Source organism: Haliotis rubra, unplaced genomic scaffold (assembly GCF_003918875.1).
Source record: "Haliotis rubra isolate DU_JTF1 unplaced genomic scaffold, ASM391887v1 Scf440, whole genome shotgun sequence".
Taxonomy (NCBI): Eukaryota; Metazoa; Mollusca; class Gastropoda; order Lepetellida; family Haliotidae; genus Haliotis; species Haliotis rubra.
This window is the reverse complement of record NW_025767125.1, coordinates 807,940-830,509: the sequence shown is the minus strand read 5'-3', so window position 1 is coordinate 830,509 and position 22,570 is coordinate 807,940. Positions and strand designations below refer to the sequence as shown.

The following is a 22,570-nucleotide window of genomic DNA, read 5'->3' as shown; positions in this document are numbered from 1 at the left end:
AAATTATACAAACAGTTTATTTACTGTCAAAACATATAAAAAGCTCGCGCCTGTGAGATATCAACAAAACATTAGGAAAATAGCTCACACCAAAGCCTTCACCGAGTATTCACCGGACAGCCCGCTTCCAAGTTGCGCGAACCTATTTCACTGCGCACGTGCTATGAGCGCAGCCCAGCTGTTGAAACCAGTTTTCCCCCGAAAAGTCGGGGGAAAATAAGTGAATCGTTTGAACTCCGATTTCGCGCGGTTTTTTTCATCGCGTTATTTTTCAACTTTATAAGTTGAATTTGCATTTTTGATGATTTGTTTCGGTAGGTCCACACCGAAAGGTATCAGAATCTGCAAAGTTATGTTTTACGTTGCATGTGACCTTTAATGAAGTCACGCTGGGGAACTAAAGTACTAAACAGTACTGAAATAGCATTGCGGAGATCATAGGTTTTCAGCGCGGAAGAGTTAGGTCCCTTCGAATTTCTATCGATAATGTTCCTTTGGGAAAACAAATATGAGTAATAAATGTCTGTTGTGTTATCACTTCAAAAATAATTTATATAATCTAGAATTTGACACGTAAACATTTATAGGTTAAAGGGAAACAATAAACACTTTTGGAAATATGCAGTAACTTTGGCACACTTTAGTATTGCAGCATTCCTGTAGCCAAAATATTCTGGATATGGAAGGCGGGTACATAAAGTCTTCTTATACCTTGGGGCGCTGCATAGCTGAATCCATATCAATAAATGTTTAGAATGGTTCCATACGTTGGGTAACCTTGTGGTTAAAGGGTTCGATCGTCACGCCCGGGTTAAATCCGCCACATCAGTTCAATTTGTGAAGCCCATTTCTGGTGTCCCCCGCCGTGATATTGCTGGAATATTGAAAAAAAACGGCGTAAAACCAAACTCAGTCAGTCAATATACGTTTGCTATGTTTCGTGTTTTTAACCCAAGGAGCATACTTTTCGCCAGATGCAATGCTCTTTTATTCTTAAAACATAGCTCTCGCTTCCAAATTAAAGTAAGAGGTATCAAATTTGCAGTTAGTCTCAGTTCCTGAACCGCTTCCTGGCATTCACTCACTGTCTTTGCATTGCCAAACTCAATTCTTCAAGAGGTGTCTTACCAGTATTAAAATCAGCAATGCCTTCAATGCTTTCATTGTCGTTATTTCTGGCGTAGCGAAACATGGATGTTGTACATGGACCATAATGTCGACTTTCAGTTAAAACAAAAGGGCAAATAACACTTTTCCGATTTACCAGCCAAGATCATATATATCATACCAACTTGCTAGTGAAGTTTCCACATGCAAAGTTCAAAACTTTTTCCTCTGCATAGTCTTCAGTTGTTGGCGATTTATAGCCCGTGTTTTATATCGTATTTTCTTCTAAAACCAAATGTTTTAGTTTGTCACGCTAGTTTTGTATTCATATCTGTGATACTGTAGTATTTTTACCGTCCATCGTCGACAGTTTTTACTCTTCAAAATGTTTTCATCTTTATTGTATAAATTGTTTTTGTCACGATAAAACCGAGATATTGCCGATGTCAGTTTAAATATTAAATCACTTACTCCTAAACATAGTTTTCAGTGGTGTATGTCTCTTTCATAGCGTACTCGCAGCGTATCTGACTTGTCTGGAGACTTCTGGGAAGACTGACACCGGATGTCCGCTGACAACTGCTGACGCTGCCGTTATTGAGACTGACTACATTGCCTTTAGTTGTAGTGGAGGTATGTAGACCGCTCACTCACGGCAAATAATTGCTTGCTCCTTAACCAGTCAGAAACTAATATTTTAATGTTAGATTTCTATATGACCGTGTGTATTCTTGTTGTATAGAGTCAGCATTTACGGCAACCTGCAAATGTCAGAAGGATTTCTGGAAGACGGACCAAAGTGCCGGTGCTGCAGCTGTCTGCAGGTAATAAATACAAACATGTAGAATGGAATAACTTTCTGGTAAACACAGTGTGCACTGTATAAACTAGGTATTTTCGCAAAGGTGAGCGTATTCTGTTTCACAGGTGGCACCTACTGGTGACCCCGCCGTGATATTGCTGGGATACTGCTAAAAGCGGCGTAAAACCATACTCACTCACTCACTCACTCACAGGTGTCACCCGTCACAAATACATGCAACGTCATGTGCGATGGGCAGTTTGGCTCAATAATAAGTATCTGACATATACTGTCCCAAAAAAGAAACGCATATGGGAATTTCAACTGTATTTTTATGTTTATTTTGAAACATCTTGTAGGCTTTATGCGTCAATGAAATATAGCGAAATTGCACACTGGGAATGCAGACTTATCCGTCTTTGGCACCAACTCGAGGAAAGTCAGTTTGAGTGTCACATGGAGACGTGTGGTGGCGCTGAAGTCAATACCTCGTATGACCACCGTGGGCATCCAGAACTGCGCGGCATCGCCTCGGCATCGAACGAATAAGTCTCAGAATCTCGTGTTGCCCAATCGCAGCCCACTCTGCCTGTAGTGCCTGTGCGAGTTGCTGAAGTGTCTGGGACTGAGGGTTACGGCGTCGCACCCGTCTGTCCAGGGCATCCCACAGATGTTCGATCGGGTTTAAGTCCGGTGATCTTGAGGGCCAGGGGAACACATTGATGTTGTGGTTCTGGAGGAAGTCTCTAGTGTGACGTGCTGTGTGGGGCCTGGCATTGTCCTGTTGAAACAACTCCCTCTGGCGATCAATGATTGGAAGGAGGTCTGGGCGTAGGATTTCGTCACAGTACCGTTGAGCTGTCTGGTTGCCCTGGATCATCACCAAATCACTTCTCCTACGGCAGGTGATCTTTCCCCACATCATAACACTGCCCCGGCCGAATCTTTCCACCTGGGGAACGCAAGCGTCGGCGAAACGTTCACGTCGACGTCTGTACACCCGCATTCTTCCATCGCGTCGTTCCAATAGAAATCGTGATTCATCACTGAACCAGATTCTACGCCAATTCGGTAGGTTCCAGGCCTGAACGTTGGTGCACCATTGAACTCGATGTCGACGATGTTGTTGTCGAAGCACAGGGCCAAAATAAGGTCTTCTGGCACGTAAACCAGCCTCTCTCAACCTGTTCCTGACGGTCTGTGCAGAAAGCCTCCTCAATCCGGGTATTTGTCGAGCGGTACTGGTCGCCGTAGCTGTTCGATGACGCAGGTGATGATGTACCCGGATGTAGCGATCCTGCCCTGCAGTTGATTGCTCGAGGTCGCCCACTACGAGGGGCATCTGCTACCGCATTCTGCCGGCGATATATCTCCCAGAGCCGTGAAATGGTGCTTTGGTGAACATTCATGCGTCGGGCAACTGCACGTTGAGACTGGCCAGCTTCAAGCAAACCAATGGCGATATGACGGTTGGCTTCACTTAGACGTGGCATTTTGCGTTCGTCAACAATATTCCAAATACAGTGAATAATCGACAGACAGCGATCAACCTTTTATACCCATCATTGAGACTATCTGATCCCCAACTTTCACGGGCATTGCATGTGAATTGTGTATTCTGTGACACTACACGCCGAAATTGAAAATTATGCTGTTAAATACGGGTATTTTACGGATGGTGCGTTTTGTTGTGATGTTTCAAAACATAAACACCATAGGACTCATAAACAGAGCAAAACCTTTTGCAAAATGAATCACATTTTAATTCATTGCTACATGAAATTGCTATTTTCATGATGCGTTTTTGGGGGAGAGTACATTATTCTCTTACCACTATTTCTAGTTTATGTAAGATACATCTGGTTAAAGGGCAGATGAAGTAAACTGAAATGGGTTCTCCTGTCTAGCCAAGAAAACATAAATGAACCATTTTCGCTTTTATTACCCCATCGAAAATATGTGGCGTCACGTAAAATTGTTGCACCAACAGCGCCGCCAAGGCTTACATACTGTGTCTGAAAGGAGAAACAGAAGAAGCCTGTGATACGAGCACTACTGTGGTAGCTCTGGCAACTGGTGTAGAGACTAGGATGACAGGTCTGGGAACAACAGACTGTGGTATGTTTAATTTAACCTCTTTAGTTTATTTGGGGTTGCTCACGTCATGTTTTCATGTAGTTGCACGATTTCAAGGAAACACAGTGTTGAAGGTACAGTGTAAAAACGACGAAACACACTTCTTTGTAATAGTGTTGTTGCCCTTAACCAGCTGTTGTTGCTATTTGCGACAAAAGGGAAGTACTTCACACACAATTATAGTATATGGTTTAGGTTTAAGCTGTATGGTTGTAGACAATTAAATCGATCATAATTAAAAGATTGCTGGATGCTAATTACTGAATGAGACACATACCACCAAAGCTGAGCATAAAAGTAGGCCCAACTGTAGTTGAGTAATGGGTAATTGTTCGTACAATTTAAACTGACAGCATTCCATATGGGGGATTAAGGTCACATAACATCTTATTTGACACGAATAGTCACTGGTAACATCTAATCATTTACGTTTGTACTGCAATTAAGATGTAAAGAGACGGTGATATGGTTTGGATGGAAACTCAGGTGTACTTACTGACGTTAACACGAATAATTTATACATCTGACATTTAAAGGATCGTGTCATCTTTATCATAATCATCATCATCATAATAATAATGGTCCTTATTATGTTTACATGTAGCTATCTCCGACTCTTGTCAGTGTCAGATCAATACTGCTAAGACTACTATTGCTTCAGATGCCAACAAGTGCACGTGAGTTCAGTTGTTTCATATGAATACATACATACATGTATTCTTACTAGCAATCACCATAGTATAGACACTAATGAATCCTCCTAACGTACCATTGGGTTAAACTAATAAACATAAAGGATTAATATCTGCAACAACATGTATGTGTTAAGTATGTCTGTGGTTTTGCAATTATATGACTTTTTGTCATACCTTTACTGTTATTTCATTTGGTTTATGGACATATGCAATATATACATAAAGGTTCATGCTGGTAATTTTATTTAAAACTAAAGTGTACATGTTTGTATCATAGTGCTTATAACAATGAGCTGAGCTGCCTGAGAACCGCGCAAGCTGCAGGCTGTGACGGCACCACCAAAAAGAGCGCCGTTGCAACGGCTACTGACACCGCAAGAGCTGATCTGCAAACTGCCGAATGTCCTGGTAATTTCTTCAAAAATACATATGTATGTGACAAATCCATGATATTTATACATAATTCATAAACCTCAGACGAAATTAGCGAATTTATAATTCAACTATTGGAAACTATTTGAGCTGTCCCAACGTCTATATGTGTTGATGATAGAAGGCCAAGCTAGTTAAATAAGACTATAGAGGTCAACGAAATGGACCTGAAGACCTGTTCAGTGATGTAAATCTGATTAATTATACGAATAAGGAGTGATAAAAAATAATCACAAAGCCATCCAGTAGTTATCTGAAAGATGTATATTTCGTTTGTCTTCTTTTTTAATCCATTATGTCTGAAGCATATAAAGTGTAATTGTATACAAGACAACATGAGTAACTATAAAACCATTCCTTTATAAATCTAAAACATGTTTCAGCTCCAACTGCTACTTGCCAATGTGAGATTAACGCTGCGAAAGGAGACGCAGCCTCAACCACAACGTACTGCACGTGAGTGTTTGAACCTCAACCTATTATCAACATTGCTGAACACAGTCTGCATTCGACTGTTTTCGAATATGTCTTTCAGCCATTAGTTGAACAAGGCGGGGCGGGTGGGGATAACCTAATGCCGAAGACCCGAGTTCGATTCCCCACATCAGTATAATTTGTGGAGCCCATTTCTGGTGTCTCTTGCCGTGATATTGCTGGAATGTTGCTAAAAGCGGCGTAAAACTAAACTCTCACACACCCAGCGGAAATATGATTTACTAGATGCGTCAAAATACAATTATCACAACCCTTGATTTTTGCAAAGATTTGGACGCACATGTATGATCGCAAGTTTGGTACCGGCTGATCGAGAGATAGACAGACAGACAGATACAGATAGGCTTAATGGTGGGCAATTTGAAGAGCAGCCACACTCTAGTGAGCAACGGCATACCACCAAGCTGTCGTGCATGCGAATGTATGCTGGACACACATGATATTGACATAGTTAACCATTCGGTGATTGACTTCTAACCGCTTTACAGGAACACAATGTCCACCGACATGTGACTTTGTGGAATCTGCGTTTCAGGGTTGGTCATTCTCGTTTTCCAACAATCTGCTCACTGCACTTATAGGACAAACGCTAATGTCTATGTTTTATATTCTGGCAGTGTTCTGTCTACACTGAAGACCTGCCTCTCTGCTATCACCACCGGCACCGAGGCAGGGTGTACCAGCATCACCCAGGAAGCTCTTGTGACTGACACCGAAGCAAAAACAACCACTGCCAAATGTAAGTATATTGTATTGACCACGTGTTTCAAAATATATATACATCCTACAATATTTTGGGTTTTTTTACATCAAATATTTCTTCGTTCGGTTCATGGCTAAATATTACATAATCAGCAACCACTGAAGGGATGGTGTAAATCCACTTGCCACGCAAGTAGCAAAACACTGCCCGTCCCGACGGTCTCTGATATGGTGATTTACCTATAGTATTGTTGGCGATCTGTAGCCCCTGTTTTATTGTATTTTTGTGACAACATCTGGTTTTAAGCCTAAATCTGTGACATCAAGATTATTTTACTGTCCTTGTCGACAGGTGTTTATGTTTCTTAAGTTTGTTAGCATTAATGTATAACCCTCATCGTCACGACATGACTGATTTGATACCGCTGTGACATTTAATTGCACCCCACTGTTAGTACTACTATCCCTCAGACTATGCATTTCCGACAATGTCCGACGATGTTCATGCTGTTGATCACTGGATTGCCTGGTCCAGACTCGATTATTTACATACCGATGCCATAAGCTGGAATATTGCTGAGTGCGACGTGAAACTAAACTCACAAACTCAGTTACTTTGGTAATTTTGTTAGCGATCTGTAGTCCCTATTTTATTGTAGTTTTGGGTATAAACAACGTGTTGAGGCAACATGTCAGTTTTAAGTATACATATCAAGGTTATTTCACTGTCCTTGTCGACAGATATTTATGTTGCTTAAGTTTGTTAGCATTAATGTATAACCCTCATCGTCACGACATGACTGATTTGATACTCTTATAACTTTTAATTTCAACCCCGTTAATACTACTCCTCCTCAGACTATGCATTTCCGACAATGTGTACATCACCTCCGTCATAGTCTCGGTTGGGTATACGATGTATGGAATATTACTTATGTCACTTTTGTAGAAAAATTAAACTTGTCACCTTTTTGTGCTTATGTCCTTAGTGTTAGTGCCCTAGATGATGCTTAAAGTCATAATGACATACTTAGACATAAAGGAGTATTTAGATTGTCGTAAAGCATTAATAATTTGTGTTCTATTTCGTTTAAGGTGGGAGTGCTGCTGATCACGTGACGTTTGCGATAACATCGCTAGTCGTATCAGTTCTGGTACACCTGTTCCTGTAACGCCTCACAATCTGGCCATTTGACGCTCCTGTTAGTTCGAAGTTCTCATAAACTATATCTGCTGTGATTTATCAATTTGGCCGTTTGACGCTCCTTTGCGTTCGAAGTTATTATAGATATATATATATATCTGCTGTAACGTATCAATCTGGTCCTTTCACTCTCCTGTTTGTCCAAGTTCTCATAAATATATGTACTGTGACGTATCAATCTGGTCCTTTGACATTCTTGTTTGTCAAAGTTCTCATAAATATATGTACTGTGACGTATCAATCTGGACCTTTGACGCTACTGTTTGTCCAAGTTCTCATAAATATATGTACTGTGACGTATCAATCTGGACCTTTGACGCTACTGTTTGTCCAAGTTCTCATAAATATATTTACTGTGACGTATCAATCTGGACCTTTGACGCTACTGTTTGTCCAAGTTCTCATAAATATATGTACTGTGACGTATCAATCTGGACCTTTGACGCTACTGTTTGTCCAAGTTCTCATAAATATATGTACTGTGACGTATCAATCTGGTCCTTTGACACTCCTGTTTGTCCAAGTTCTCATAAATATATGTACTGTGACGTATCAATCTGGTCCTTTGACACTCCTGTTTGTCCAAGTTCTCATAAATATATGTACTGTGACGTATCAATCTGGTCCTTTGACACTCCTGTTTGTCCAAGTTCTCATCAATATATGTACTGTGACGTATCAATCTGGTCCCTTGACACTCCTGTTTGTTCTTAGATCTCATAAATATATGTACTGTAACGTATCAATCTGAACCTTTGACACTCCTGTTTGTCCAAGTTCTCATAAATATATGTACTGTGACGTATCAATCTGGACCTTTGACGCTACTGTTTGTTCAAAGATCTCATAAATATATGTACTGTAACGTATCAATCTGAACCTTTGACACTCCTGTTTGTTCGAAGTTCTCATAAATATATGTACTGTGACGTATCAATCTGGACCTTTGACGCTACTGTTTGTTCGAAGATCTCATAAATATATCTGCTGTAACGTATCAGTTTGATCTGTTTGCCGCTTCTATGCGTTCTTCTTTCTTGTAAGTGTCTCTGACGTGACCTCGTGTGACATAACGTGTTTTAATGCGTGAGTTATTTGCAATTTAAATTTTCTATCAGCTGTTTCCAATTTGTATTACTAACAATGTTTCCAACATTCGTGTTTAACTTTCAATGCAGAACGGTTTGACTGATCTGAGTATCGATCTGGAGGTATTTTCAATTAGACTTTCCAAAATCATCAGAAATGTTTGTATGACTGCTATGTATGACGTGGACTATATATTCTATATGTAACCACTGACCAACAATATGTCGTCATACAATTATTGTGATGTCAGAATAAGCATCTTTTGGTCAGCTTTTGTAAATTATGCAGCTTGCATGCTGTTGTCGGGGTCATGATAATCTGTTAGATGCTCAAATCACTCAAACCACGTGTTCCGTACCCTAATGATGTGTTGAGTTAAGCCTCGATGGTTGTTCCACTGAATTAAAAGGTACTGTTGACGAAATTCACTTCTGTGATTTTTACCTTAGTTTCAAACATATGATTATTATGAATAACTGTGTGGTATTGTTCGTATTACCATCCTAGACGCCAGACCTCTTATATGAGTCTTATATTCAGAACCACAAATCATGGGTTTCCCATTGAAACTGACACGGTGAATGATGCATATTGTATACCTGTATATTAAGATGCGAATCATGTAAATGTTGTACCTCTAATGCTGATTTTGAGACAAAATCAGTTCAGCCAATGTACAGACAAAGAACTATGTAGATGTGGCAACTGCTTGTATATGACTACTGCAAATGTGTGTCTACTACTGCCAGAGCCATGACATGGTGGGTTTCGAATCTCACATTTGACACGATAATGATACTTGGTTGTAACCATCGTACCTCTGACCATGTATTATGCTCAGGTTTTAAGCGTAATACATACTACTGACCCTGCACACACAAAATAATAGAAATGGGACACATCTATTGAGACATCCCATTACACTCAGTAACTTTTTATCTCGATAATGACTTTGCTTCAATTGGTCTCGTCCGCATGTTTTTTTTCCCATTTCTTGCACAAATTTAAGGAAAACATTTCTCGTTTTAACCGCATGCCTTCTTTCAGGCTAAAGACGCCGGTTATGAAAAGTATTTCTTTGGCTATTTTCCATACGTGAACACCCTTGGTGGACCCATTATATATACAACATATCTACAGCATATCTGAAATGTATAATTTCAATACATATAATAAATAAGACACAGCAACATGCACCTACAAACACTATATGAAATACATATACATGTAAGTACGCGTACATATAGGTGAGTAATGAATATTTATAGTTACGAAACAAATTTCCGCAGCTGTGCTATCTTGCTTATATGTAGTAAATAACTAGTATATGCATATGAGATATTCTGAAATACTGTTCAAAATGATGTTACAAACGTTGTGCTGTACACTTAAAAGAACCCACTCATTCGATGGTAGCTATAGGTGCCCAGAAGTTGGACACACGAACATATGCAGACACCAGTCCTAGTTATGGGTATAGTAACATGCAGTATCATTGGACAAAATACTGTGACTGTGCGTCCCAGTTCACATAGCTGCATATGGGTACTTTGTGAGGTTGGGTCTGTGTGATAACTACCCGCATGAGTTGAATACTCCCCACGGAGTTGAGTTGGTTAAAACAATGTCAGACAAAAAGACATCCGTTGATCGAGGGAACACTCCAGCGCCTTGAGCATGTACTAGTTGCGTGGATATGTGCACTATATAAGTATCCTAAAATAATAATACAAACCCTCTTAATCACTCACTCGTGGTATGTACTAATAGTGCTTGAGTGAGTTAAGATATTTTCGTCACGTTGGCACTATTGCAGCCATATCGTGATTAATAGAGCTATATAGTAAAACAACCCATACGTTAACGTTATGAATATCTTTAATAATAATGATATTATAATGAGTGAATTTGTAAAGCGCTAATCTCCACGCCAGCTCGTATGCTCATGGTGCTACAAGTAAAGTCTTTCAACAAAGGTTATTAAAAAAACTAGAATATAAGAAAACTAGGTTCTATGGGCTAGTGAACTTCTTGATTGCAATGGGTGCGACGTTTCAGTGTCTTAAAAACGGTGTTAGTACCAACATCGAAGCGTCGCACTCACTGCAATAAAGAAGTTGACTAGCCATAGAACCTGGTTTTCCTTCATCTTTACATCTTCTAAAATTCCTCTCAAAAAGTTAAAACTAGACTATCACAGATTTATATTTAATACTAGTAAGTAACATTAACGTCATAAAACGGGCTATAGATTGCCAGGAAATGAAGGTAGATCCCCATACTAGAGAACATGGGGATGTACAGTACCTTTCCTGCATGCATGGACTGTAGCTGGATGTTCACCATTCCTTCAGTTGCACGCTATGGTTGACAAATCTAAACATGAATTAAGATAACACGTATTCTACGAATAAATACGTGGAAAACTAATATATTGTTTGAATGACATGGACGTACATACCCTGATGACATTATTTCAAATCCGGAATGACAACCCGAGTATGTATAACCGAGAGTTGGTTTAATTTGATGTAACTTATTTACATTTCCTTGGGTGTCCCATTTCTGTCATTAGATCACGGATAGCACCTCTAATAAGCTACAGCATCCACCATTGTGTTACCAGAAATGCTAATATTTTCGGTAACCAATAAAACACGTGGCCAGTGGATGTTTAGAAACCATGCTTATAATAGCCTGAAGACATTAGATATAATCTGAATATATGATGAACTCTCAACATTAGGCTGGTCATTTACATGTTTAGAGCTCTTAGTATGGCACCAGCCTCTGTTGTAACAATGGCACCGGTAATCATTAAGGTATTTTTCTGGATTCAATGATAATAGCCCTAATATCTGTACCACCATCCGAGGGTCTATTCCTCAAGTTAGTATGATTTGTTAGTCTATCTGTGAAGTTAGTATGATTTGTTAGTATCATAAGTGTTTCACAATTCAATATATTGTCGTTCGTAGTTAAAGTTAGGTCCATCTCTGGCCTCATGAACTGCCATGGTTGACAAAAATGTTGAATTGTAGATTGCGCTGTACCTGCAGACGTAGCAGATTACACAAGTATTCTTATTCTAAGTGGTGGAAGAAGTGATGATCTGTTGTTCTAGAATTCTGTAAAAAGATGTTAAATAACAGTCATATGCAGTATTGTATTTAGTAGCATTTAGAAATGTACTATAAAGATAATTTAAGACCACATATAAACTATGAATTGGCGACGTTATGAGCATTAATTTTTGGTGGTGAACAGAATCAAATATTTTAAATTTCTTTTACAAGTCATGTCATAAATGATGTTTAATACTGACCAGGGCTCTGATTTTCTGATCTACTCCTTACTTTTTGAAACAACTATCAACATATCCAGTGCCTTCCGCCATGTATTGTAACCATTTTATGCGAGGTTGATGGTTTAAATAGGGACCGTAAATAATACCCAGGAAGCTAGTTTCCTTTATAACGATGATAGGCTTGCAATCTAATATTAGTTCTGGGACTGTATGTGCTTTATATACTGAACATCATTGAAAACGCACCAGTCTAAAATTGTCCATATTTTCATCAAGAAGAATTTCAGCATGACAATGATCAATGAATATAACTAACATGAAGTCGAAGGGCATGTCCAGTTGAAAAAAATGCCTGTCCACAGTATGACTCTTAATTCCAAAATGCATCAACATGCATCCACGCCATGAAAAAAGCGCGAATTTCATTCAGAAGTCAAACTGACTGTGGCATTAAAAGCAGGTGTATGAGAACCGATTCCCATTGCTTCACTAAGGATTGTGAAACGAGGACAGAGATGCCGAGGTTAACACCTCACGAAAGAGAACGTGCACTAGGCATGATTCAGGTTGGCACCAACAGCAGGGATATTGCTTGACAACTTGAACTTTTACGACATTAGTAGACAGGCAGCACCCGTCACCTTCAATGACCTTGTCAACAACGTGTTACGACGCTCCATCGGGATCGCCATATTGACCATGTCCATATAAGTGATTGAACACTGCCGACTCCCATGACTGCTGCACTAGTTCAAGGTTGACGTGGGGGTCATCAGCGCTGACTCCATGCGACGCTGTCTACACGCGACATTGCTCCATGCTCGACCTTCTTACGTTGGACCAATTCTGGCTGACAGACGCCGTAATGAGCGTGTACAATGGGCTAGCAGGCGTTTTCAGTAAAGGTTTAAACGATGGCATGGTGTGGTAGTAACTGACGTGTCACGTCTTAATCTACGTAATGCTGACAGCCGATTACGCGTTTGGCGTAGACGTGGCAATATTCCAACTATATTGCGGCAATCTGTAAATAATCGAGTCTGGACCAAACAAATTCAGTGATCAACAGCATGAACATCGATCTACGCAATTGGGATACGATGACATGTGTCAACCCAGTCAGCGAGCCTGACCACCGGATCCGTTAGTCGCCTCTTAAGACAAGCATGGGCTGCTGAAGATCAATTCTAACCCAGACCTTCACGGATCCATTTATGAATAAAACAATTGTTTATTATACAGCCACATTGTCATCCGTTCGCCTATGGGAGGGAGTCCATCGCCCGACCAATCGGAAGCATCAGCCAGACTGGTCAAACATCTGACAGTGCCTGATCTAGCAGACTGAGAGTGACCATCCCACAAGATGACATCAGCGTATCTTCATCACCATCGTATTCTTCAACTGCGCAACCAGATACTCACAGTGACGCCATCCGCATTAACAACTTCAGGTCACCTCATCAGCAGGAACATATATAGTGATGAGACGATTGCACTGTGGGCATCCACCATCGATTGTGCATGTCACTAACCCGTCAACATCGACTGAAAGGTCTACGTTTGGCTAGGACCGTTAAATTCTGGCAATGTCGCAATAGTGTGCGGTAACTGCCTCGGTCATTTTCAAGATTCTCGCACGCAAACCTAAAGAAGTCACATTAGTATCAAAACCTGAGCACAATGTCAATATCCATTGTAACCTCCGACAACTTGAACAACCCCCCCGACCCCCTTCCTCGTTGACAAATACTGAATTTAACATGAAGGTATTGTGTTCCATTCTTGATGGAGGAATTGTTCTGGAAGATCTCTCTGGCGTGCCCTGTGACTATAATGTCCAAAACGTGCTCTATGGGATTCAGAGACTCTTGCATTGCAAAAGTAGAGTTGCTGCCGCCTCTTGACGAAAGAAATAATCAAGTGAAGTATTGTCGTCAATGAATACTAACTTTGTGTTCTGAGGATGGGTATCGACATCTGGTACACGAACACTGTCTAGGGTGTCAGTGATGTCCCGCTGTCCATTTATATTTTGTCTGAACGTCACAAGGCCATGTTTACAATGTGCGAGGGACCCACACCATCAATGAACCCCCGCCAAACAGTCCTTGCTACAAGATGTTCTGCTGTGCATATGAAATGTTTTGCGGCGACAAAAAGCGGGGTTGGCCATCATTGCGACCAGTGGACCCTTCCTTGACATGAAGCTATCAGTCCTGCTTTATGCATCTGACAGGTCGTCTGGTTCTTTCAATTTCGGACGTTCTGCTTGACAAACGATGCTGAACCCACTTAACATGAAAGGATGAAGTCTCTGACTCTTGGAAGGGCTGTAGGAGTTGTGACTCGTGGTCGACCTGGACCTGACACGATATATGCTTGCATACATTGTGAAGGTGTGATCCAAATATCAACGGTTGTAGTTTCGTTTTTATATGGACCTGCGCCTATATCACTGTAGCTTAGACCCATTAAACCACAAGGGTACCATCTTCTCGTTTTAGTAACTAACCTCATACAGTGTTATGCATCCTGTCCGGCAAAGATGAGACGTCAGGCCTTAAACTGTCTTCCGGTATCCACTGTTCCACAAACGTCGCAGCCCATTGATGTGTTTGCAGTCATATTACGAGAGCTTCCATGAATTTGTGTCATATGATTGTTATGAATAACTATGTGGTATTGTTAGTATTACCATCCTAGACGCCAGACCTCTTATATGAGTCTTATACTCAGAACCACAAATCATGGGTTTCCCATTGAAACTGACACGGTGAAGTTGTTGATGCATATTGTATACCTGTATGTTAAGATGCGAATCATGTAAATATTGTACCTCTAACGCTGAGTGTGAAACAAAATCAGTTCAGCCATTGTACAGACAAAGAACTATGTAGCTGTGGCTACTGCTTGTATATGACTACTGCTAATGTGTGGCTACTACTGCCGGGGCCATGACATGGTGGGTTTCGAATCTCACATTTGCCACGATAATGATACTTGGTTGTAACCATCGTACCTCTGACCATGTATTATGCTCAGGTTTTAAGCGTAATACATACTACTCACCCTGCACACACAAAATAATAGAAATGGGACACATCTCTTGAGACATTCCATTACACTCAGTAACTTTCTCGATAATGACTTTGCTTCAATTGGTCTCGTCCGCATGTTTTTTTTCCCATTACTGGCACAAATGTAACGAAAACATTTCTCGTTTTAACCGCATGTCTTGTTTCAGGCAAAAGACGCCGGGTTATGAAAAGTATTTCTTTGGCTATTTTCCATACGTGAACACCCTTGGTGGACCCATTATATATACAACATATCTACAGCATATCTGAAATGTATAATTTCAATACATATAATAAATAAGACACAGCAACATGCACCTACAAACACTATATGAAATACATATACATGTAAGTACGCGTACTTATAGGTGAGTAATGTATATTTATAGTTACGAAACAAACTTCCGCAGCTGTGCTATCCTGCTTATAAGTAGTAAATAACAATTATATGCATATGAGATACATTTTACCTCTACTTTACGTTACATGGCGATATATTTTGGAATAATAAATGTGAAGTGGGACAATGCTAAGACACTGGAATTGATCATTCCTTGTAAACGTGGAAGAGTAAGGTTCAGTTTGGGTGTCACAGCTATCACATTAAATCTGTACTTGTGTATCTTGCAATACTTCAATATCCTTTGAAATGTTCCGGCAACAATAACAGTGACGTAGTTGACACTTCATCATAGGTTCATGATCCCTCACTGTGGTTCTTGCTGTGCGTACTGACACAATGATAATGTCAGCTGAATACAACAACTGAAGAATTGAATCACACGAGTTATAGTTTAGTCGGCTCTCACTGTGTGCAAATAGAAACAAACATACATTTTCTTAAGAACGTAATGTGGCTCAACATTACAAAAAGGTATTCACACTGCATGGGATATTTCGCAGCGTGAATGTCAGGGCAACATGTGTTTTTTGTGTTCCACGTAGCCACCAAATTCTGAACATGGGTCGGTCGGTCGGGCCAAAAAAACAATTAATACAGACAAAATCATGTGAATAAAGTTCTTGATTCTCATTTATTGTAACTCGTATTCTAATTTCTCGCGTTCTTTCGACTTGTGGCAGTGACTGATTAAGAGATAAATATTCTAAATTTGACGAGGCGGCACGTATTAGGTTCGAGTCGCCGGTGTTGGATTGGAATGTTAAAAAATACTTTTTTTTAAAGTTAGAAGGGTCGGTTGCGATGTGAATCACAAGAAATAAAACTGCTGCCCTTGCAGGTTTATCTTTCACGAGTTGTTGTCAAGAACATACTTGGCATGTGTCTGGAATTGGGCCAAATATTTTCGTTCTGCACATATGAATCATAAAAGCAACTGATATCCTACTGAATCACTATCTGTATTAGAAAGCACCAAGCCTGTTCCACATGAGTGACCTGCAACTGATAATCTTAGATAATAGTGTGTGCATTGTTTTCAGTGCACTTAGGCTTATTCATTCTTGCGTACAATATCTGAGACTGCCAGTTTACCTGATGAGACAACATTGTTTGTATGGTCAGGGGATCAGGTGACAATGTCCCTAACCAAGAAGCCGGGATGTCTCTGACGATGTCCTCTTCATGTTTCTGTGCTATCGCACTGTCACATAAGTCTACACCTTCAGATAACAATGACGAAACCATGAGAATGTGTTTATAAATCAGTATGAAAGCGTAACGATACTCTCCGTGAAAAGATTATATCTCCCTCCACCGTAGACACCCGTCACAAAGAACATGCAACAGCAAGTGAGGGAAATACATTGGTCAGGGAAATGGCGTCTAACGTCCACCAAAAAGATTTGGAATTTTTTTTCTGAGGCCTTTAATTGTGTGACTTAAAATTAACTGAAATAATGTGCACTTAAAAGAACCCACTCATTCGATGGTAGCTATAGGTGCCCAGAAGATGGACACACGAACATGTGCAGACACCTAGTTACGGGTATAGTAACATGCAGTATCATGGGACAAAACTCTGTGACTGTGTGTCCCAGTTCACCCAGCTGCATATGGATACTTTGTGAGGTTGGGTCTGTGTGATAACTACCCGCATGAGTTGAATACTCCCCACGGAGTTGAGTTGGTTAAAACAATGTCAGAAAAAAGACATCCGTTGATAAAGGGAACACTCCAGCGCCTTGAGCATGTAATAGTTGCGTGGATATGTGCACTATATAAGTATCCTAAAATAATAATACAAACTCTCTTAATCACTCACTCGTGGTATGTACTAATAGTGTTTGAGTGAGTTAAGGTATTTTCGTCAAGTTGGCACTATGGCAGCCATATCGTGATTATTAGAGCTATATATCAAAACAAACCATACGTTAACGTTATGAATATCTTTAATAATGATAATAATAATAATAATGAGTGAATTTGTAACGCGCCAATCTCCACGCCAGCTGTAATGCTCATGGCGCTACAAGTAAAGTCTTTCAACAAAGGTTATTACAAAAAACTAGAATATAAGAAAACTAGGTTCTATGGGCAAGTGAACTTCTTGATTGCAATGGGTGCGACGTTTCAGTGTCTTGAGAACGGTGTTAGTACCAACATCGAAACGTCGTACTCATTGCAATAAAGAAGTTGACTGGCCATAGAACCTGGTTTTCCTTCATCTTTACATCTTGTAAAATTCCTCTCAAAAAGTTAAAACTAGTCTATCGCAGATTTATATTTAATACTAGTTAGTAACATTAACATCATAAAACGGGCTATAGATCGCCAACAAATGAAGGTAAATCCCCATACTAGAGAACATTGGGATGTACAGTACCTTTCCTGCATGCATGGACCATAGCTGGATGTTCACCATTCCTTCAGTTGCACGCTATGTCGACAAATCTTGACATTAATTAAGATAACATGTATTCTGGGAATAAATACGTGGAGAAATAATATATAGTTTGAATGACATGGACGTACATACCCTGATGACATTATTTCAAATCCGGAATGACAACCCGAGTATGTATAACCGAGATTTGGTTTAATTAGATGTAACTTATTTTCATTTTCTTGGGTGTCCCATTTCTGTCATTAGATCACGGATGTCACCCCTAATAAGCTACAGCATCCACCATTGTGTTACCAGAAATGCTAATATGGCTGGGTAACTAATAAAACACGTGGCCAGTGGCAAGAACATGAAATAATTCAATAATTTCAATTAAAAGTGGATGTTTAGAAACCATGCTTATAATAGCCTGAAGACATTAGATATAATCTGAATATATGATGAACTCTCAACATTAGGCTGGTCATTTACATGTTTAGAGCTCTTAGTACGGCACCAGAGTAGTATATACAGTGGGGGTATGAGATCACTTTCCCCAAAGGCCTCTGTAAAGCTTTATTTCATAGATAAAGCCTTTATCAGGCCCCGATCTCTCCCCCCCCCCAAGTGTATATACCACTTTTGAATCCCCCCAACCAACTTCCTGGCCACTATGGCCTTGAATCGCTACTTGGGTGCCAACATGGTGCCGTGAGGTATGATCAATAATTCCTCTCTGACGAACCCCCTCGGCGGCCCGTCTTTCAAGTAGTACAAGTTCGGTTCGTCGGCTTTGATGTCCACTTTATCTTTGCTGTAAGTCTTGATCGACCATGTCGAGTCGGTGGCCTGTTTCCGATAGTCTCCTTCGTGTTCCCCCGGCTGGTAGAGGTACCTCACGAGAACCCTGTCAGGTATCTGTTTCTCCTTCCCATGCGATGGTGCAGCCGGTTCGGCCGTCACTGATTTCAGTTTGATAGCGTCGGTCGGTTTCTTGCCGGTGAGCCGAGTGGTTTCGTGGTTGATAGCTGAAACCACTTGAGGTAGCCACGCTAACCATTCTGTCGATCGTCTCCCCGGGTTGGCCATCTCTCTCGCATACTGGTGCCCAAATAAGCGCTCTGCAAAAGTCTGATTGAATCTCTCGACTATGGCTTGGCTGCGATGAGCTCCGTGTGCAGCCCAGTTTCTCCCACACGTTCTGGGCGTGGTCGTAATCGTCCTGGGTGATGGCCGAGTCGGTCAAGTTGCTGTAAAATTCACTGATGGGGGTAGTCGGGTCTCGGCGAACTTGTCCCAGCTGTCCATGTACTCGTTGGGGTAAACACCCTTCCTCATCAGCAGGGGTCTAGTCTCGGCGTCAGTGTATCGATCAGTGATGGGGAAGGTATCGTTGGCCTTGACCAAATTGTCGAGAGATGACAGCAGGAAGTGAACTGAGTCTATGAACCTCAGGCGGTTCAGGGAGAAGGAGATGTATCTCTCCATGTTGTTGGGGATGCACGTAAGGTTGCCGTCGACCCTCGCGATAGCCTGCATGATCAAGTGAGAGTCGTCCCCTCTCAAGTTGTGGAAGACCACGGGGATGCTGATTGTCTTGGGGTTGATTCTGAGCTTGAGGTTGCATGCGCTGTGAGCGGCGCCTCTGTACCCCCCGGTGACTTGGCAGTGATCTCTCACCGAATCGCCGTTTAACGGGCCGTCGCACACGTGACAGTGAGTGCTGCAGCCATGAGCTTGCCGGTTGGCTTGGGTCATATGCATGGGAACGACGGTGTACAACTTCTTCCTGGTGGTTTTCTCTTCGTGCTGCAACTTTTCAGCCTCGTCGGGCCCCCTGTACACCACGGGAGCATTCGTTTCCCCATCACATCGGACGACCACGTATCCGAACGCACAGGCCTCGTACTCCTGCGTTTTGTGTGTGTTGGGGGTCGGCCCAATGTCAACGGGTTTGACCAAGGCTTCGAAGTCGGCGTAGATGATGTAAGGTACGGACATCTGGTTCTTGTGGTTGTCGAATTTTAGGACATTGTCGCCTTCCTTGGGCATGTCGATTCGTATGGCCGTGCGCCCCACGCCTAGGCAATCCTCCCGGTGTGATTCCAGCAGGTCGGGCCGGGTGAAGCCCTGCAGACACCGTCCGCAGAAGTGACTCTTTGCTTTGTGTACCGATTGGTCGTACAACAGCCTGCTGAAGTGTTTTATCCATGCGTAGTGGCACTTGCAACCTCGCTGGATCATGAATATATTGATCACGCGACGACCCTCCATGGGGCTGATCCTGTGCACTTTAGTTTTGTTACCTTCGTGCCCGAAGACGTTGATGGCTATGGGGTTCTGCTTCTCGATTCTGGTGACCTGGGATATGGGGGTGGGTTCGTCTATACCGTCCCAGTTGAGCCCATAGTCTTGGGGATAGCTCGTAGGTCTGTTCGAGTTAACGTCGGTCGGAAAAAAGGCGGACTTGACAGCTACCCTCATGCAATCGTCCCCTCTGTTCTTGACGTTGACTATGGCTTGTTTCTTCTTGTAGTAGGGGGGTCAGTCTAGGTACGATCCGCCTCTGAATGGTACGTAGTTAGCTATGTCTAGATAGACGTTATCGATTTTATCCACGGCCCACCCGGACCCCCTGTGTGTGAAGCGTTCCAGGGACTGAAGCGACAGAGCTGAAGCGAGGTGTCGATGGACTCATCTACCGTCTCATGTTGAGTCGCGACTTCTTGTTTACCCCTGAAGTAAGGCTGAACATACTCAATGGCACCGTCCGTCTGCTGTTTATCAAGCGACATCTTTACCGTGATTTGAAACTTGAGGCTTCCCAGGTCGTTCAGTTCCTCATTGACTTTGTCAGCAATCAGAGGCTTGACATCGCCGATATCTATGTTCTTGTCTACATGCATGTGCCAGCCTCTCAGGTAGTTACCTACAGCGCGTTCAGTGCGCATGAACTGTAGATCCACCACTCTGTGCTGATGCAACAGTTCAACAAGCTCGGGTTTCCTCATACAGGAATAACCAGCCAGCCCCAACTCTCTCGCTTGGAGTTTGAGTTGTTTCACCGGGGAGGTCGTTGTACGGGGGCGTGCAACAGTGCGACTAGCCCGGCTTTCCCCAGGCGGGAATGACCCCCCAGCCCCAGCTCTCTGGCTTGGAGTTTGAGTTGTTTCACCGTTGGAGGGGGTTGTATGTCTAGTAAGCTAAACAGCTGGGGTTTCCTCAATCGAGAGTAACCCACTACACCTTTTTCTCGCAATCTCTGAGCTCTCGGACAGTAGGCATTGTTAGACCCAGGTGTATGCAATCTCTTATTGGGTCACCGGCAAGGGTGGTAACTCCTCCAACCTTAACCAAAAAATAAAGGAGGCGCCATAAAATCCTTAGTAGACCTCATCGATTATACCCTCGACCCACCCGGAACATGCGCAGAGTAGTATGGTGTTTTGTATTATTTGCAATGAGTCGTCGACAATCATATCTATCTCCCCGTGGTGATGCACATCTGCTAGTCCACCATCAAAGTAAATCAAAGTGTGCCCAGCCCACGGTATATCAAACCCTACTTTCACCGTGATTGCAAATGCAAAGCACCCCAGCTTATAGAGTTTGCCAACAACCAGAGGTTTGAGGGCACCGACCTCTATACTTCTGCCTACATCCATCTGCCAGCTTCTCAGGCAACGACTTTCCCTGGGCTCAACTTCCACGAACTGTAGACTATTCATCATTATACCTAGGTGTACACAGTCTCTAATTGGGCCACTGGCTAGGGAAGGGAGGTAACTCCTCTAGCTCTAAGTAAAAAAATAATGAGAGCCCTTACACCTCCATCCTGAGGAGGCGCCTACGTTCGTTTATGTAGTCCGTCTTCCTCTCGTAGATAAGCTGGTGCCGGACTACGTTTGCCCCATGGGCTTTACATAGGCAGTAGTGGCATTTAACCCCGATGCCGCACACGGAGCACGTGTAGTTCATGAAACACCTCCTGTGGAAACAACCGTACCCCTCGGTCATGCATCTCCTACCAGAGGTCTCGGTCTTCCCCATAAGCACGTACTGACATCGATACGTTGCAGTTCTCATCGTATACTCATATGTGTACCTAGTTTAATTGCTTTGCGAGCAATGCAGTCGCTGCTAGGCCTAACACGACGAAGGCCAGTTCTCCGCCCTTTTGCCCCGGGCTGGGTGCGTAGTACTGGGAGAGTGGGCTCATCGAGGGGTGCGAGCTGTTTGCCAGTCAGCAGGTAGTATTCTTTCGCGGCGGCGGCGACGTCCTTGAACGTTCGAACGGCATGGTTCTCACGCTCGAGTTGTTCGTTAATGTAATCAAGTCTCTGCATACGTTTCTTCGCTTACTCGGCTTGTGCGGCTTGCAGTTGCTCCACGGCTCCATAGCTTCGAGAACAGGTAATTGCTCCCGGAGAATGCCAGGGCGTTGACTAAAGCCCCCCTGACCATCATAGCGATCGTAGCCATCCTATATATACCTATACTTACTTCAAAATATTCCCTGGTATCATCCCTTGCTTCACGAGGATGTCCTCGGTGGCCATTGCCATAACCACGTTCATGATGAGCATGCCCATATCCTGCAGGTGGAAGTCGAGCTTGATAGTCGGCTGTTTGAGGACCATCTTGGTCAACCGAGCGTATGCTACGGCTAGGCCGGCGACCACGGTAGCGTGGTATGCTTCGTTAACGAACGTTTTCCCCTCACACATGATGTATA

At 42.2% G+C, this 22,570-nt stretch overlaps 1 protein-coding gene across 1 annotated transcript; it reads left to right on the top strand.

The window, feature by feature from the left end:
* Positions 1 to 1,651: 1,651 nt before the first annotated feature.
* On the top strand, positions 1,652 to 7,644 carry LOC124289425. Its single transcript, XM_046726044.1, has 8 exons — positions 1,652 to 1,742; positions 1,858 to 1,931; positions 3,900 to 4,027; positions 4,650 to 4,722; positions 5,018 to 5,148; positions 5,556 to 5,628; positions 6,285 to 6,406; positions 7,465 to 7,644. The coding sequence occupies exons 3-8, from the start codon at positions 4,000 to 4,002 to the stop codon at positions 7,539 to 7,541; spliced, it is 504 nt and encodes a 167-aa protein (XP_046582000.1). The 5' UTR covers positions 1,652 to 1,742; positions 1,858 to 1,931; positions 3,900 to 3,999; the 3' UTR covers positions 7,542 to 7,644.
* The last annotated feature ends 14,926 nt before the right edge of the window (positions 7,645 to 22,570 follow it).

Bases quoted from the DNA above. Each gene is read 5' to 3' on its own strand.
- LOC124289425 (XM_046726044.1), top strand. From the start codon at position 4,000: ATGACAGGTCTGGGAACAACAGACTGTG. The intron at 5,629-6,284 runs GTGAGTGTTTGA...ATATTCTGGCAG, and splicing joins TCAACCACAACGTACTGCAC to TGTTCTGTCTACACTGAAGA. The intron at 6,407-7,464 runs GTAAGTATATTG...ATTTCGTTTAAG, and splicing joins AAAAACAACCACTGCCAAAT to GTGGGAGTGCTGCTGATCAC.